Here is a 16982-nt window from a genome sequence, read left to right as displayed (position 1 = left end):
GAGTGACGTAAGGTCGGTATCCTTCGTACACATTATTAGGATTAACTCTTCATCAAGAATCTTATAAGAATCAGGAACTACCAACAACATTGATAATATAAGAATAAGAGAAGTAACATCAATATCAATCGTTTCATAAGAAGGGTAGTAATGTAAGTACTGCTAGCTTCTAAGAGTAGAGCATCTTTGGGAGCTCGTTCATTACATTATGTACAATCGGAGTCGTGCAAAAGAATGAAGGGGATAGCCTCACATACCTTGTATATAATTACCAATCTCAAGCTATGCAAATGTCACGACTCCTTAGTCTACAATAAGACAAATGACACTATCATTATCATTTAAGCGTCGTAACTATTATGTATCGACCGCAACCTATTTTACGATGAAACGGACAGAACCTCCCCTATTTATATGACTTCACACAAGTCAATACAATCACCAAACAGCCCAAACAACATCATTAATAATCATATTGAGCCTCCAAAACAGTCCACCAACCAACAACATTACTACCAAGCCTTTCGATATATATTTCATAAGTTCTAGCTTCAACGACTTAGCTGCAACTTGGATAATCTTAAATATATATAGAGTAATAGGTTCCTTACCTTTAAACAGAAAGAACAACTCCAATTTGACCTTAATTTTCCACGAAATATCCCTTCAATTCTGCCACAAGAACAAGGAAGCGAAACTAGCAATTAATTCGGGTTTTTCGGCACTAGAATTACTTTAGAAGACTTGAAATCACCTAGGATTGATATTAAAAACTTGAAGGTACATTTACAGAACATAAAACACTTAAAAAAACCTCCCACACGAGCTGGAACAACACAAAAATCAGCAACAACAAGAAGAACAAGAAACTTACTAGCGCCACGGGATTCCTGACATTTGATTTGTGTTGTTTGCCCTTTGTTTGGGTCTTGGATCATGAGAGAACCTTGAGAGACTGTTTTTAGGGTTATAAGGTCTGAATATACTGAAAAATAATGACTTAAAACGGGTTGAGGTATCTTATATATGTCCATATGTCTTAAACTGCCTTTGTGGGCCCCATAGAGAGCAGCTTGGCGCACTCTCGCAAAAACGCGAATATCTCTCTATTCCGAGATTGTATCGATGAACGGTTTAATGCGTTGGAAACTAGACTCATAGATCTTCAATTTGATATATAGATCACCCCATAATTCCAAGCACATTGGGATAAAAATTCAGTAAAATTTGACCTAAAGTTTAAGTAAAATTATAAACCTAAGTTGCGACAACTTTTATCGACTTTTGTTTCATAACTCTCTTGAGTTCAAGACTTATGATGCGGATATTATATGATTCAAATACATTAAAACAAGACCTCTTGAGATAGTTAATCACCTCTAGTGTTACCCGAAAATACAGGTTACAACATCCTTGATTCGTGTAACTTCTAATACTTGTTAACCACTCTTATACACCCTTGTATCGTTTAAGACCAATAGGATTAAATTCTTATCATCTCAAAGATAATCTCTTCTTGGATTTATGTCGACTAACTTACGGCGTGATCTTTGGTATGCGAATTTGGGTTGTAACACCCTCTCCCCCTTAGGAACATTCATCCTCGAATGTAAGGGTTTATGAGGTGTCTAACTCATTGTGGATTCCGACGGAGATTTCCGGCTGAGTTTCCCCCATAAAATGGACACTAGCCAAATTTGCAAGCAGTTAAACCCAACCTATGGCCTTACAAGACTATACAAAGTATTATGGATATGTACATTATCTGCATATCACCATTTTGTATTAAAAAAAAGAGTATTCACAAGCTATTGCTTACCTCATAGAGCCGTTTCACCTTATAATGCGTCCTTCTTTCCCCCGGCATCCTCGTTATCTTCACTCTGGAATAGGTAAGGGTATTTAGACTTCATCTCCTCTTCTGCTTCCCATGTCATTTCTTCTATATTCTTGTTCCTCCATAATACTTTCACGGAAGCTACATCCTTTGTTCTCAGCTTGCGGACTTGTCGATCTAATATAGCCACTGGCACTTCATCATATGATAGATCCTTTGTAACTTGTACATCTTTGATAGGGACGACCCGAGAAGGGTCTCCAATACATTTCCTCAACATAGATACATGGAATACCGGGTGGACAAATTCCAATTCAGATGGCAATTCTAACTCGTAAGCAACATGTCCAATTCGTCGAAGAATTTTGTACGGCCCAATATACCGCGGACTCAACTTACCCTTCTTCCCAAAATGCATAACACCCTTCATCGGCGAGATCTTCAGGAAAACCCAATCACCAACCTCAAATTCCAGATCACGACGTCGGACATCGGAATAAGACTTTTGCCTGCTTTGTGCCGTCCTCAGTCGCTCTTGTATCACTTTCACCTTCTCAATGGCTTGGTGAATCAAATCTGGCCCATATAATTCTGTCTCACCGACTTCGAACCATCCAACTGGTGATCTACATCTCCTCCCGTACAGTGCCTCATACGGGGCCATTTTAATACTGGAATGGTAGCTATTATTGTAGGCAAATTCTATAAGTGCCAAATAGTCATCCCAATTCCCCTTGAAATCTAGAACACATGCTCACAGCATATCTTCAAGCGTCTGAATGGTACGTTCAGCCTGTCCGCCAGTCTGCGGATGGAATGCAGTGCTGAGATTTACTTATGTGCCTAAACCCTTCTGAAAAGACCTCTAAAAGTTAGCCGTAAATTGAGCTCCTCGGTCTGATATAATAGATACTGGCACACCATGAAGCCTAACAATCTCCTTGATATACAACTTCGCATAATCTTCAGCCATGTAAGTTGTCTTAACTGGTAGAAAATGGGCAGATTTTGTAAGTCGATCAACTATCACCCAGATGGAGTCAAACTTATGATAAGAGCGAGGTAATCCAATAATGAAGTCCATATTAATCACCTCCCATTTCCAGGTTGGAATCTCTATATTCTGAATCAATCCACTGGGTTTTTGATGCTCGATCTTTACTTGTTGACAATTAGGACACTGGGCTACAAATTCTGCAATAGACTTCTTCATGTTATCCCGCCAATACTGCTCCTTAACGTCATGATACATCTTTGTCGAGCCAGGATGGATAGAATATCGGGACTGATGAATCTCAATCATAATCTTCTCTTGCAACCCTGCCATACTAGGCACACATAATCGGCCCTGGTATCTCAGTGTCCCATCTCCTCCGATCTTGAAAGCTGTAATCTTACACTGCTGAATTCCCTCTCTCAATCTTACTAAGGTAGGATCTTCATATTGCCGTGCTTTTACCTCGGCTACCAAAGATGATTCTGCTGTATTCTGTGCAGTAACACCTCCGTCATCAGAGTCCAACAATCTGATTCTCATATTAGCCAGCTGGTGAAGCTCATTGGTCAACCCTTGTCTACCTGCCTCAATATGTATTAAGCTTCCCATTGACTTACGGCTGAGAGCGTCTGCCACAACATTAGCTTTACCGGGATGGTACAATATCTCGACGTCATAGTCTTTCAGTAATTCAAGCCACCTATGCTGCCTCAAATTCAACTCCTTCTTCTTGAAGATGTATTGTAAACTCTTGTGATCTGTGTAGATGTCAACATGGACGCCGTATAAGTAGTGCCTCCATATCTTCAAAGCATATATTACTGCAGCCAATTCCAAATCATGAGTCGTGTAATTCTTTTCATGCTTCTTCAATTGTCTTGATGCATAAGTAATCCCCTTCCCACGTTGCATCAATAGGCACCCCAAACCTATACCTGAGGCATCACAATATACCACATAACCTTCTGTTCCTTCTGGGAGAGTGAGCACTGGCGCGGATGTCAATCGATTCTTTAGCTCCTGAAAACTATGTTCACAAGCATCAGACCACTGGAACTTGGTAGCTTTCTGTGTTAACTTAGTCAATGGTGCTGATATAGAGGAAAACCCTTCTACAAACCGCCTATAGTATCCTGCTAGCCCCAGGAAGCTGCGGACTTCTGACGGTGTTGTAGGTCTCGGCCAATTCTTCACTGCATCGATCTTCTGAGTGTCAACACTAATACCCTCATCAGATATCACATGGACTAGGAATGCTACTGAGTTCAGCCAGAATTCACATTTAGAGAGCTTAGCATATAACTTATGATCCTGAAGGGTCTGTAATACTATCCGCAAGTGGCCCGCATGTTCTGCCTCCGAACGAGAATACACCAGAATGTAATCAATGAATACGATCACGAACACATCAAGATAGGGCCTGAATACACTATTCATGAGATCCATAAAAGCTGCTGGGGGATTTGTTAGCCCGAATGACATCACCAAGAACTCAAAATGCCCCTATCTTGTCCGGAAGGCCGTCTTTGGAATATCTTTCTCCTTAACCCTCACCTGATGATACCCTAAACGCAAGTCAATCTTGGAGAAATACTTGGCACCCTGGAGTTGGTCAAACAGGTCATCAATTCTTGGAAGTGGATACTTGTTCTTTATTGTAAACTTATTCAACTGTCGATAATCGATACACATCCTTAACGACCCATCTTTCTTCCATACGAACAAGACTGGCGCACCCCAAGGTGAAGTGCTAGGCCTAATGAAACCCTTATCCAGCAAGTCCTTCAACTGCGCCTTCAACTCTCGCAACTCTGCCGGGGCCATCCTGTATGGAGGGATAGAGATCGGTTGAGTGTCAGGCAATGCATCAATGCTAAACTCAATCTCCCTTTCAGGAGGAAGGCCTGGGAGTTCATCTGGGAAAACATCTGGAAATTCATTGACCACGGGGATTAATTGTAGAGTAGGCGGCTTCGCCTCCGCATCCCTAACGCGAACAAGATGATAAATGTAACCTTTTGAGATCATCTTCCTTGCCTTAAGATAGGAAATAAACCTACCTTTCGGCGTAGCAATGTTCCCCTTCCATTCAATGGCGGGTTCACAAGGAAACTGAAACCTAACCATCTTCGTACGACAGTCAACATTTGCATAGCATGAGGCCAACCAGTCCATTCCCATTATCACATCGAAATCAACCATTTCTAACTCAAATAAATTTGTCGAGGTTTGACGACTACAAATCATCACAGTGCAACCTTTATATACCCTTCTAGCAATCACAGAATCTCCTATCGGAGTGGATACCGTAAGTGGTTTACTTATCAATTCAGGTTCAATGCCAAACTTATTAGCCACAAAGGGTGTAACATATGATAAGGTAGATCCTGGATCAATTAGCGCATATACATCATAAGAAAACACAGACAATATACCTGTAACAACATCCAGAGATGACTCGAGATCTTGTCGACCTACTAGAGCATAGGTTCGATTTTGAGCACCACTCGAACTCGGCACTAAACCTCTACCTCTACCATGACCTGTCGACTGTTGAAAACCTTGTGCTGGAGGTCGAACTGATGAGGAAGAACTAGACACAGATCCAGTCGGCTGAGCCATACCACCACCTCCTTTGTTAGGACAATCCCGCATCATATGGCCAGGCTATCCGCAAGAATAGCACGCATCAGAACCTCGACGGCACAGTCCAAAGTGGGCCTTGTCGCACTGATCACAACGAGGTGTTGGGGGTCTCGTCTGACTAGTATCTCTATGAAATTGTGAGCCTGATGCCCTCGAACTCTGACCTGAACCAGAATAGGTAAATCGATCATACCGAGGCCTCTGAAACTGTGGAGGAGCACTAGCTACAGGTGGTGCTGAACTCCTCGAAGATTGGGGCCTGATATTGCCTCTGAACTCATCAGAATACCCTGCAAATCTCGCCCTCTTATGATGGCCCCTATCCTGCTCCCTATCTGCCCTTTGCTGGTGCTTACGATCCTCTAGGGTCTGGGCATAAGCCTGAATATGGGAAATATTCATGCCCTCTACCAAGGAGGCTGTTGTGCACTCATTTATTAGATGTGGTCCCAACCCGTTCACGAACAGATGCACCCTATCACTCATCTCGGACACCATATGGGGAGCATACCTTGCTAAAGAATCAAACTGTATACTATACTCTCGTACACTCATATTACCCTGTCGAAGGTTCAAAAACTTATCAGCTCTAGCTCGTCGTATCTCAACTGGCAAGTAGTGACGAAGAAAGGCCTCAGAAAATTCCTTCCACATGGCTAGAGGAGCGTTCGGACCCCTAGATCTCTCCCAACTATCATACCAGAAAATTGCTAAATCTCGTAACCGATAAGAAGCCAACTCTACTGCCTCCATATCACTAGCATGCATAACCCGCAATGTACGATGAACCTGATCAATAAATGTTTATGGGTCCTCCTTGGGGTCTGATCCGGTAAACACTAGAGGGTCTAGATTAATAAAATCATGAACTCTCGCACTAACCGATTTATCAGCAACACCGGTATTCTGCTTCTGAGCCTGAGCAGCTACCAAGCTAGTCAACAATTGCACCGCACTGCGCATATCGTGGTCTGTAGTGCCAGACGGAGGAACTGGATGTACTGGGTGCCTCCTAATATCCTCTAGAGGAGACGGAGAGGTATGAGATGGCATCTCACTCTGAGCCTCACTTTGGCCTGCTCTGGCTGGAGGCACCTGAATGTTACCCTCTCCCACAGCTGTATCAAGCCGTTTACTAATCGCTTGCTTCCTAGTCGAAGGCATCGCTGAAAGAAAACAAGGTGAATATTAGATATGAACACTTACTACTCAACTCTACGCACGATCTAGATTCAGGAAGAAGGTAACAACCCCAGATGTCACGTAGCCTCCTGATTATAAATGTGACGCGCTACACATCCATAATCAAAACTCTACTAGACACGGCTCATAGACAACCCCTAGGACAGACTTGCTCTGATACCAAGTTTGTCACGACCCAACTGGAGGGTCATGACTAGCACCCGGGCCATACTTGCCGAGCAACAACGTACATTTTATCTAATCTTTCTTATTATATTTAAGGGCCGACAAGATCCATATAAATGGTAGACATGGATCATAAACATCCAACAATGAAAGATAATGTCATGAACATACATAACATGGGACGACAAGACTGTCAAGAAACTATATATAAGGTACGAGCTACCATGCTTCCATGAAAGACTATACAACAAAAATCAGCCGACAAGGCATTCCAAACCATACATAAGTCGACACCTGTCTATGAGCCTCTAAAGGAACATAAGTGCTACAACATTACCGGAATATGGCCCCGACATACCCATAATGTCTATAACAAAAATGCATACCAAGACCACGGCAAGTCCGGAGAAGGGATCTCGCCAATAACCGCTAAACTGGATAGCCTACTGTGATGAAGGAGCTGCGTCTACCCATCTATCAGGACCTGCAGCATGACATGCAGCATCCACAAATAAAAAGGACGTCAGTACGAATAAAGTACTGAGTATGTAAGGCAGGAAAGCATAAGTGAGAACAGTAATGTAAACAGGGATAGAGAATATACAACCTGTGACATCTGGGTACCTCTGAGGGCTACTGACATGAAATACATGATACATACATATATATACATAAACTTTTAAAACATACGCCTTTGTGGGCATCACCATCATCATATCGTACCCGGCCGTAATAGGCTCGGTAAAACGTACCCGGCCATCATAGGGCTCGGTAGAATCGTACCCGGCCACGTGGAGCTCGGTAAAACCCAACTGATCAGTGGTTGCACAATAGGTGCCATACCCGGCCGACTATAGCGCGGCTCGGTAGAGTAAAATAGATACATATATATGATGCATGCCGGCTCGGTAGAGTAAAATAGATACATATATATGATGCATGCTGGACTCATTGGAATCACATTTTTTGAACCTTTCGGAGTGACGTAAGGTCGGTATCCTTCGTACACGTTATTAGGATTAACTCTTCATCAAGAATCTTATAAGAATCCGGAACTACCAGGATTAACTCTTCATCAAGAATCTTATAAGAATCAGGAACTACCAATAACATTGATAATATAAGAATAAGAGAAGTAACATCAATATCAATCGTTTCATAAGAAGGGCAGCAATGTAAGTAGTGCTAGCTTCTAAGAGTAGAGTATCTTTGGGAGCTCGTTCATTACATTATGTACAATCGGAGTCGTGCAAAAGAATGAAGGGGATAGCCTCACATACCTTGTATATACTTCCCAACCTCAAGCTATGCAAATGTCACGACTCCTTAGTCTACAATAAGACAAATGACACTATCATTATCGTTTAAGCGTCGTAACTATTATGTATCGACCGCAACCTATTTTACGATGAAACGGACAGAACCTCCCCTATTTATATGACTTCCCACAAGTCAATAAAATCACCAAACAGCCCAAACAACATCATTAATAATCATATTGAGCCTCCAAAACAGTCCACCAACCAACAACAATACTACCAAGCCTTTCGATATATATTTCACAAGTTCTAGCTTCAACGACTTAGCTGCAACTTGGATAATCTTAAATATATATAGAGTAAGAGGTTCCTTACCTTTAAACATAAAGAACAACTCCAATTTGACCTTAATTTTCCACGAAATATCCCTTCAATTCTGCCACAAGAACAAGGAAGCGAAACTAGCAATTAATTCGGGTTTTTCGGCATTAAAATTACTTTAAAAGACTTAAAATCACCTAGGGTTGATATTAAAAACTTGAAGGTGCATTTACAGAACATAAAACACTTAAAACAACCTCCCACACGAGCTGGAACAACACAAAAATCAGCAACAATAAGAAGAACAAGAAACTTACTAGCGCCACGGGATTCCTGACATTTGATTTGTGTTCTTTGCCCTTTGTTTGGGTCTTGGATCATGAGAGAACCTTGAGAGACTGTTTTTAGGGTTATAAGGTCTGAATATACTGAAAAATAATGACTTAAAACGGGGTTGAGGTATCTTATATATGTCCATATGTCTTAAACCGCCTTTGTGGGCCCCATAGAGAGCAGCTTGGCGCACTCTCGCGAAAACGCGAATATCTCTCTATTCCGAGATCATATCAATGAACGGTTTAATGCGTTGGAAACTAGACTCATATATATTCAATTTGATAGGTAGATCACCCCATAATTCCAAGCACATTGGGAGAAAAATGCAGTAACATTTGACCTAAAGTTTAAGTAAAATTATAAACCTAAGTTGCGACAACTTTTATCGACTTTTGTTTCATAACTCGCTTGACTTCAAGACTTATGATGCGGATATTATATGATTCAAATACATTAAAACAAGACCTCTTGGGATAGTTAATCACCTCTAGTGTTACCCGAAAATACAGGTTACAACATCCTTGATTCGTTTAACTTCTAATACTTGTTAACCACTCTTATACACCCTTGTATCGTTTAAGACCAATAGGATTAACTTCTTATCATCTCAAAGATAATCTCTTCTTGGATTTACGTCGACTAACTTACGGCGTGATCTATGGTATGCGAATTTGGATTGTAACAATTACAAAGAGGCTTGTAATAAAGTTATTATAAGTGAGTGAGGGATTAAGAGTTTAATTCCTAGGTTACAATAGGTTGTAATCAAAAGTTGCTCGGTTAGTGAAGTTGAAATCCTACGAGTGTAGGTCATGGTTTTTAATCCCGTGAGCTGGGTGTTTTCCACGAAAAACTCTGTTGTGTCATTTACTTATCTTTTATTGTGTGTGTTCTATGGGAAATGATAGAGAACCAGGTTTTCTATATAGTTTGGTGGACCCTAAGCTTCCATCAATTGGTATCGGAGCAGGTTCTTTCTATCAGGCTAACACCTAGAAAGGAACCAAAGGGCTACTCCACCAAACTTTGAAGAAGGTCAATCAACCTTCTTTGAAGAAGGTCACTTTATTGGGAATGCCTTGTACCGGATATTGCTTGTATCATCTAAGTGACATCACTTGGATATTATTAACATGAAGCAAGGGAAAAACATACACTTTCACATCTAAAAATCAATTGAGTTTCCTCTCAAGTGTGTTGCCATCTTGCAAGTGACTTCCAGGCTTCAAGAACAAAGAACAAATAGAACGAAGGACCAGTTTCTAGCACTGTGTTATTATATTTCCTTAGTTGTGTTGTACTTTTGTTATATTGATCAACTTAAAATTCCTACTTAGCTTAGTTAGAATCATTGTATAGGAAACCATTTGTAAAACCATAAACGTTGTGTTTATTTCTTGGCTAGAGTTAGTCGAGTTGTGAGCTTTGTATTAGAGTTATTACAAAGAGGCTTGTAATAGAGTTATTACAAGTGAGTGAGGGATTAAGAGTTTAATTTCTAGGTTACAATAGGTTGTAATCAAAAGTTGCTCGGTTAGTGAAGTTGAAATGCTACGAGTGTAGGTCGCGATTTTTGATCTCGTGAGTTGGGTGTTTTCCACGTAAAACTCTGTTATGTCATTTACTTATATTTTATTGTGTGTGTTCTATGGCTAATGATATAGAACCAGGTTCTCTATATAGTTTGGTGGACCCTAAGCTTCCATCAATTGGTATCAGAGCAGGTTCTTTCTATCAGGCTAACACCTTGAAAGGATCCAAATGGCTACTCCACCAAACTTTAAAGAAGGTCAATCAACCTATAGACCACCAAGATTCAATGGACAATACAACGGATGGTGGAACACAAGGATGCATGACTTTATCATAACTCGAGATTCAGAACTCTGAGATGTTATCTGCGATGGACCCTTCGTCCCCATGAAAACTGTTGGTAAGCCAACAATGACAGTTCCAAAAATAAAGAAGGAGTACAACGATGCTGACCGAAAAGCCATAGAGAAGAACTTCCGAGCAAAAAAGATTCTTGTCAGTGGTATTGGACCAGATGAGTACAATAGAATCTCTGCATGTCAATCTGCCAAGGAGATCTGGGAAGCTCTCCAAACAACACATGAAGGAACAACTCAAGTCAAACAGTCAAAGATCGACATGCTCACCACTGAGTATGAACTCTTCAAGATGAAGGATGATGAGTCCATTCAGTACATGCACACTCGATTCACCTCTATCATCAACGAGCTCCACTCTCTAGGAGATATCATTCCAAGGAACAAACTTTCCAGGAAAATACTCAGTGTATTACCTAGTTCTTGGAAAAGCAAAGTAAATGCTATCACAGAGGCAAATGATCTGCAAAAGTTGACCATTGATGGACTCATTGGAAATCTGACGACTTATGAAATGAAGAAGAAGAAGGACCATGAAAGAAGAGAGCCCAAAAATGAGAAGAGCATGGTCCTCAAAGCAGACAATAATGACTCAAGTGGCGAGGATGCTGACATGGCCTACCCGACGAAGCGATTTCAGAAAATGGTTCTCAGGAATGGAAGCATTCGAAAAAGGGGAAGCTCCAGCAAGCCAAGAGGTTATGACTTGTGTCATAAATGTGGTAAGCCATGACAATTCATCAAATATTATCCTCTCCTCTAGCAAGACCAGTACAAGCACAACACAGACAAAGCAGTCAAGAGGAACCTGGTTCCTAAAAAAAGGTTCAAGAGAAAAGATATCGCTGACAATGTTGTGAAACAAGTTCTTGCCGTATGGGGAGATTCTTCCAGTGAATCTGGAGATGATGATGACCAAGGTGACACCTCCATGATGGCAGTTGAAAGTGAAGCAGCTGAATATGACTTTATCTTTGCCCTGATGGAAAAATCTAACTGAAAAAAATGAAAACGTAGAATGTGAGAGAGATGACTTGTTATGGATCTAAAAGAAACAATAGATGAACTAAAAATGGGAAATAGTTCTGGGAATATCCAAAAGGGAAAGGAAGTTGCAAGTGAGGCACACATTAAGCTTGAAAATGAAATCAAATCTGTGAAATTTAGTCTGTGTGTTGAACTTGAAAGAAACAGACAACTTCAAGAAGATCTAGGGAGAGTTAAAAATGACCTAGAAAAATCTCTAAAATGGACCTGGTCCTCTGATACAATCACTGCGATGTTTACAAGCAATAATGGGAACAGGCAGGGAGTCGGGTTTCAAAAGAAAAGGACTACCTACAATCCACATAGCAAGTATGTTACTGTCCCTGATAATTATCTTTTGTACTCACTGTGGCAACACTGGACACTTTAAAGAAAACTGCAAGGCTAGAATTCAACCCCAACAGTAAAATCAAGTTTTTGTTAAAAAGGTAACTACTGCTAAGGAACCTGGTTCCTCTATTAAGAAATGTGTATTGCCTGCTTGGACAAACTTGTTTAGGTTCCTAAGTCTAATACTTGATTTTCTTATGCCGGGAGCAGTGAAAGGAAGCAACCAAAAATGGTATATGGATAGTGGTTGTTCTAAGCATATGACTGGAAGCATTGATTATTTTCTTTTACTCAAAGCCTTGCAAGGAGGGAGTGTGTCCTTTGGCAATGGCAAAAGGGATATATTCTGGAAGTAGGAAGAATTTGGAAGACGCTCACTCACTCAATTGAGATTGTGTACTATGTGATCGGGTTGAAATATAGCCTACTGAGTGTTTCCCAAATCTGCGACAAAGGAAACAAAGTAAAATTTTTATCAAAAACTTGCACAGTCACAAATCTCATGACTGGTGAAATGGTCCTGTTGGCAAAAAGATACAAAAACATCTATGTTGCTAATTTTGAGTCCTTGCACAATGTGGATCTTACATGTCTAAGTGTTGTTGATGATGATGTTGAGCTGTGGCACAGAAGATTGAGACATGCAAGCTTTTCATTGCTGAACTAGTTAGTCAAGAAGGTTCTGGTCCGTGGGCTGCCCGAGTCAAGGTTCAAAGGTCACAAAGTGTATGATGCTTGTGTAAGAGGAAAGCAAGTCAGGTCATCTTTTAAGCCGAATAATGAAGTAAGCACCTCAAGTCCACTTTATCTACTCCATATAGATCTATGTGGACCTATGAGGGTTCCCAGTAGAGGAGGAAATAAGTACATCCTTGTCATAGTTGACGACTATTCCATTTCACATGGGCCTTAGTTCTCAGAAACAAGGATGAAACGTTTCTAGTTTTTGTTGCATTTGTGTAGCAGATTCAAGTGAAGATGAGCTATAATGTTGTAAGTATAAGGTATGATCATGGCACAGAGTTCGGCAATGCAAAATTCGACAAATTCTGTGCTAAATATAGCATAAGTCACAATTTTTCAGCTCCCAGAACACCCCAACAAAAAGGTGTTGTGGAGAGGAAAAATAGGACTCTTGAATACATGGTAAGAACTATGCTAATGTACAATGGCGTAGAAAAAGGCTTCTGGGCAGAGGGAGTCAACACTGCTTGCTACTTGGTGAATATGTGCTTGATCAGGTCCCTCATGAACAAAACTCCATATGAATTGCTGAATGGAAGGAAACCCAAGCTAACTTACCTAAGAACGTTTGGATGCAAATGCTTCGTTCTCAATAATGGTAAGGAAGCTTTGGGAAACTTTGATGCCAAAAGTAATGAAGGAATCTTTCTTGGATATTCCTCACAAAGCAAAGCATACAAGGTCTACAACAAAAAGACTCAATGTGTTAAAGAAAGCATACATGTAATCTTTGATGAATCGCACCACCTATGTGGGAAACATTCAAATGATAAGATTGATCAAGACAAAGAGCAGTCGAAGGTTCCTAGAGAATTCATTGATATGGCAAATGGAAAGGCAGAATTGATGAGCCAAGTCAAGGAATTCAACGAAGAAAATACAACAAAATCCTTAGCTGATGCAAAAGAACTTGGTTCCTTCATCACAATAACTGAAGCAGAGGATAGAGTTGCTGATGCCGTGCAAGGAACTCCTGATGCTGAGCAGAGATGTGCTGAGCATAGATGTGGTACTCACCCATCCATAGATGCCAACAATAGATCCCATTCTAAGGAACTTGGATCTTACCACAATAAGATTCAGGTATCTAACTAGAAGCACAAAAGTTAACATCCCTTCCAAAATGTGATCACTCTTCTTGATTCAGGAATTCAAACCAGATCAAAGACAAGAAACTCGTTTGACTTCTCAGTTTTCCTTTCTCAAATTGAGCCTAGAGATATCAAGGAAGCATTGAAAGATGCTGACTGGATTACTGCTATGCAAGATGAACTTCATCAATTTGAGAGAACTGTGTATGGCACCTGGTCCCTATACCCTCAAATAGAACGGTCATAGGAACCGGGTGGATGTTCAGAAACAAGCTTGATGAATTTGGGAATATAACAAAGAACAAGGCCAGGTTAGTGGTTCAAGGCTACAATCAAGAAGAAGGAATAGACTATGATGAAACTTTTGCTCCAGTTGCTCGTATGGAAGCCATCAGAATTCTCATTGCTTTTGCATCTCATATGGAATTCAAATTGTTCCAAATGAATGCCAAAAGTGCATTTCTGAATGAATATTTAAAGGAAGAAGTCTTCATCAAACAACCGTCTGGGTTTGAGTGTCATGAGCATCCTTTAACATATATTCAAACTTGACAAGGCATTATATGGACTGAAGCAGGCCCCTAGTGCTTGGTATGAAAGGTTGTCCAAGTTTATTCTTGAAAATGGCTTTACAAGGGGAAAAATTGACAACACCCTATTTCTGAAGAAACGGGGAAGGAACCTACTCATTGTGCAAGTTTATGTTGGCGATATCATTTTTGGTGCAACAAATGACTCCATGTGTAAGGAGTTTGCAAAGCTTATGGGAAGCGAGTTTGAAATGAGCATGATAGGGGAATTGAATTTTTTCCTAGGGTTGCAAGTTAAGCAAACCCCTAAGGGAATGATGATAAGCCAGTAAAAGTACATTAAAGAGCTCCTGAAGATATTTGAGATGGAAAGTTGAAAATCCATTGATACTCTTATTGCCACTACCACCCGTCTGGACTTGGATGAACCTGGTTCTCATGTGAACGAAACCATGTACAGAGGCATCATTGGTTCACTCTTGTATCTCACAGCTAGTAGACCTGATATTGTATTCAGTGTGAGATTATGCACTAGATTTCAATCCAGTCCAAAGGAATCTCATCTTAAAGCTGCCAAGATGATTCTAAGGTATCTTAAAGGAATGCATAACCTGGTTCTCTACAATCCTTCAAGGGACAATTTCGACTTAATTAGGTATGTTGATGCTGATTATGCTGGTTATATAGTGGATAGAAAAAGTACATATGGCATGCCATATTTTCTGGGATCATGTTTGATTTCATGGGGTACAAAGAAACAAAACTCTGTAGCTCTTTCAACTGCAGAAGCTGAGTATGTGGCAGTTTCCTCTTGCTGTGCGCAACTACTATGGATCAAGCAATAATTGGAGGACTTTGGTGTATTCTCTGATTGTGTGTCATTACTGTGCGATAATACTAGTGCTCTCAACATGGCAAAGAACCCAGTTCAGCATAAGATAACAAAGCACATTGATATGCAACATCATTTTCTTAGAGACAATGTTGAAAAGGGTCTTATCTGCATGAAGATCTGCAAAATAGAAGATCAAATAGCAGATATCTTCACCAAAGCACTGAATATAGAGCACTTTGAAAAGAATTGATTGGCATTGGGGTTCATAAAATTGAACGGAGCATCAGGTCCCTCAATGATTGGCTATGAAAGAATGAACAGGTAAAAACAGTTAAAAAGTGTTTTATGACAAGTTCTAACTCATCTTTATACCATTACAGGTAGACACACATGGCAACTACAGAGCAAACAAGTAGCTAATGGCATTGCATTATTGTAAAAGGATGAGACTCACATTTATAAAACTAAGTCAAGGAACCTATTTCCCTTGACACAGGTTAGTAGTTCCTTTGTATTCTCATGCACATTCTTAAACGGCTATAAAAGTTCCACGTCATTAAAAGTTTCAGTTTCTCTCTCTCATCTCTTTATAACTCAAACGTCACACTCGTTACTAAACAACCCATCTACCCGGTGATTAGTACCCGTTTGTAAACGGTCCCTCACTTCCCTTAAATAATCCCAAAATCTGTCTCTTTCCTCACTATCCACATCAAAGCCAAAAAATCCATTTTCTCTCTCTAAACAAACACTTTTCTTCTCGTGTCCTCATTACAAATCTCCACTATGTCTCAAAATCCAGAATTTTCAAATGTCTCTAGTGTAGTCCCTATTGTATCTTCTTCTAATAAAGCACAAGAATGAGAGTCAGAGTCTCCTCTGTCACCCAGTCCAAACCCCATACCAGACCAATAACCACCACCTACTTCCTCTCCAACTCAATCAAGTTCTGGTTCTCACAGCACTCGTAAGACTCAGAACCCCAAAAGATTCATTGATGTAACCTCTCCTTTTGCCTCGCTGGAACAATTGGCAGAAGGCGAAACAATAGACAGAGATGAGGGTCAGGAAGTTTCTAGTCAGAAAATTGGGGAGAGTTCTGAAGCCCAACAAAGTGTGGTTCATAGTAGTGAAGACTCAACAACGCCTGTTCCAAGGTTTGATCTGAATATTGCCAAGCCTATAGGTAATGTTCCTCTTGTATCCTATGATTCTACCTTGGGGGTGAATGAACAAGAAGCCATTGAGAACATGTTACTAATCGCTGTAGAGGGAGGTTTGGTTGGTGGGTATGAGCATGAAAATGAGACCATTGGGTTTCAGGGAGAAGGTGAAAGTCATAAGGATTAGGGTAGGGAATACCTCTGAAAATATGGCACATGTCAGTACTACTGGGTAACCAAATGATGGACCTGATACCTCAGCCCAACAGGAGCCCTATGCTCCTACTTGTGATGAAACTCCTTACTCCTCAAAAGAGCCCCAGGTTAGTACTGATCTTGCTCCTTCTCCTCACTTTGATGCTGAGCTGTTAACCATTGTCATTCCTGAGATGAGATCTCTATCTGAAGAGGAAAATGAAAATAGTGAGGATGACTATGACAATGTGTCAGTATAAAGCTTCTTTGTGGCTAGGAGCAGAAGGGCAGTTCCCAAAGAGCCACTCCTAAAATGTTACACCCTATATTTTCGTACGTAAAAATGCGTCGTAAGCAAACTAATGTAGGACCAAAAATGAGATAATATTTAAAA

At 40.5% G+C, this 16982-nt stretch overlaps 1 protein-coding gene across 1 annotated transcript; it reads left to right on the top strand.

The window, feature by feature from the left end:
- Positions 1 to 11725: 11725 nt before the first annotated feature.
- LOC142180000 (uncharacterized) lies at positions 11726 to 14727 on the top strand. The gene is made up of 6 exons (XM_075250917.1): positions 11726 to 11771; positions 12522 to 12607; positions 12698 to 12814; positions 12997 to 13783; positions 13922 to 14067; positions 14422 to 14727. The coding sequence occupies exons 1-6, from the start codon at positions 11726 to 11728 to the stop codon at positions 14725 to 14727; spliced, it is 1488 nt and encodes a 495-aa protein (XP_075107018.1).
- The last annotated feature ends 2255 nt before the right edge of the window (positions 14728 to 16982 follow it).

The sequence above is a fragment of the Nicotiana tabacum genome, chromosome 4, assembly GCF_000715075.1.
Source record: "Nicotiana tabacum cultivar K326 chromosome 4, ASM71507v2, whole genome shotgun sequence".
Lineage (NCBI taxonomy): Eukaryota > Viridiplantae > Streptophyta > Magnoliopsida > Solanales > Solanaceae > Nicotiana > Nicotiana tabacum.
Note: the sequence above shows the minus strand (reverse complement) of the source record. Positions and strands in the feature narration are given on the sequence as shown.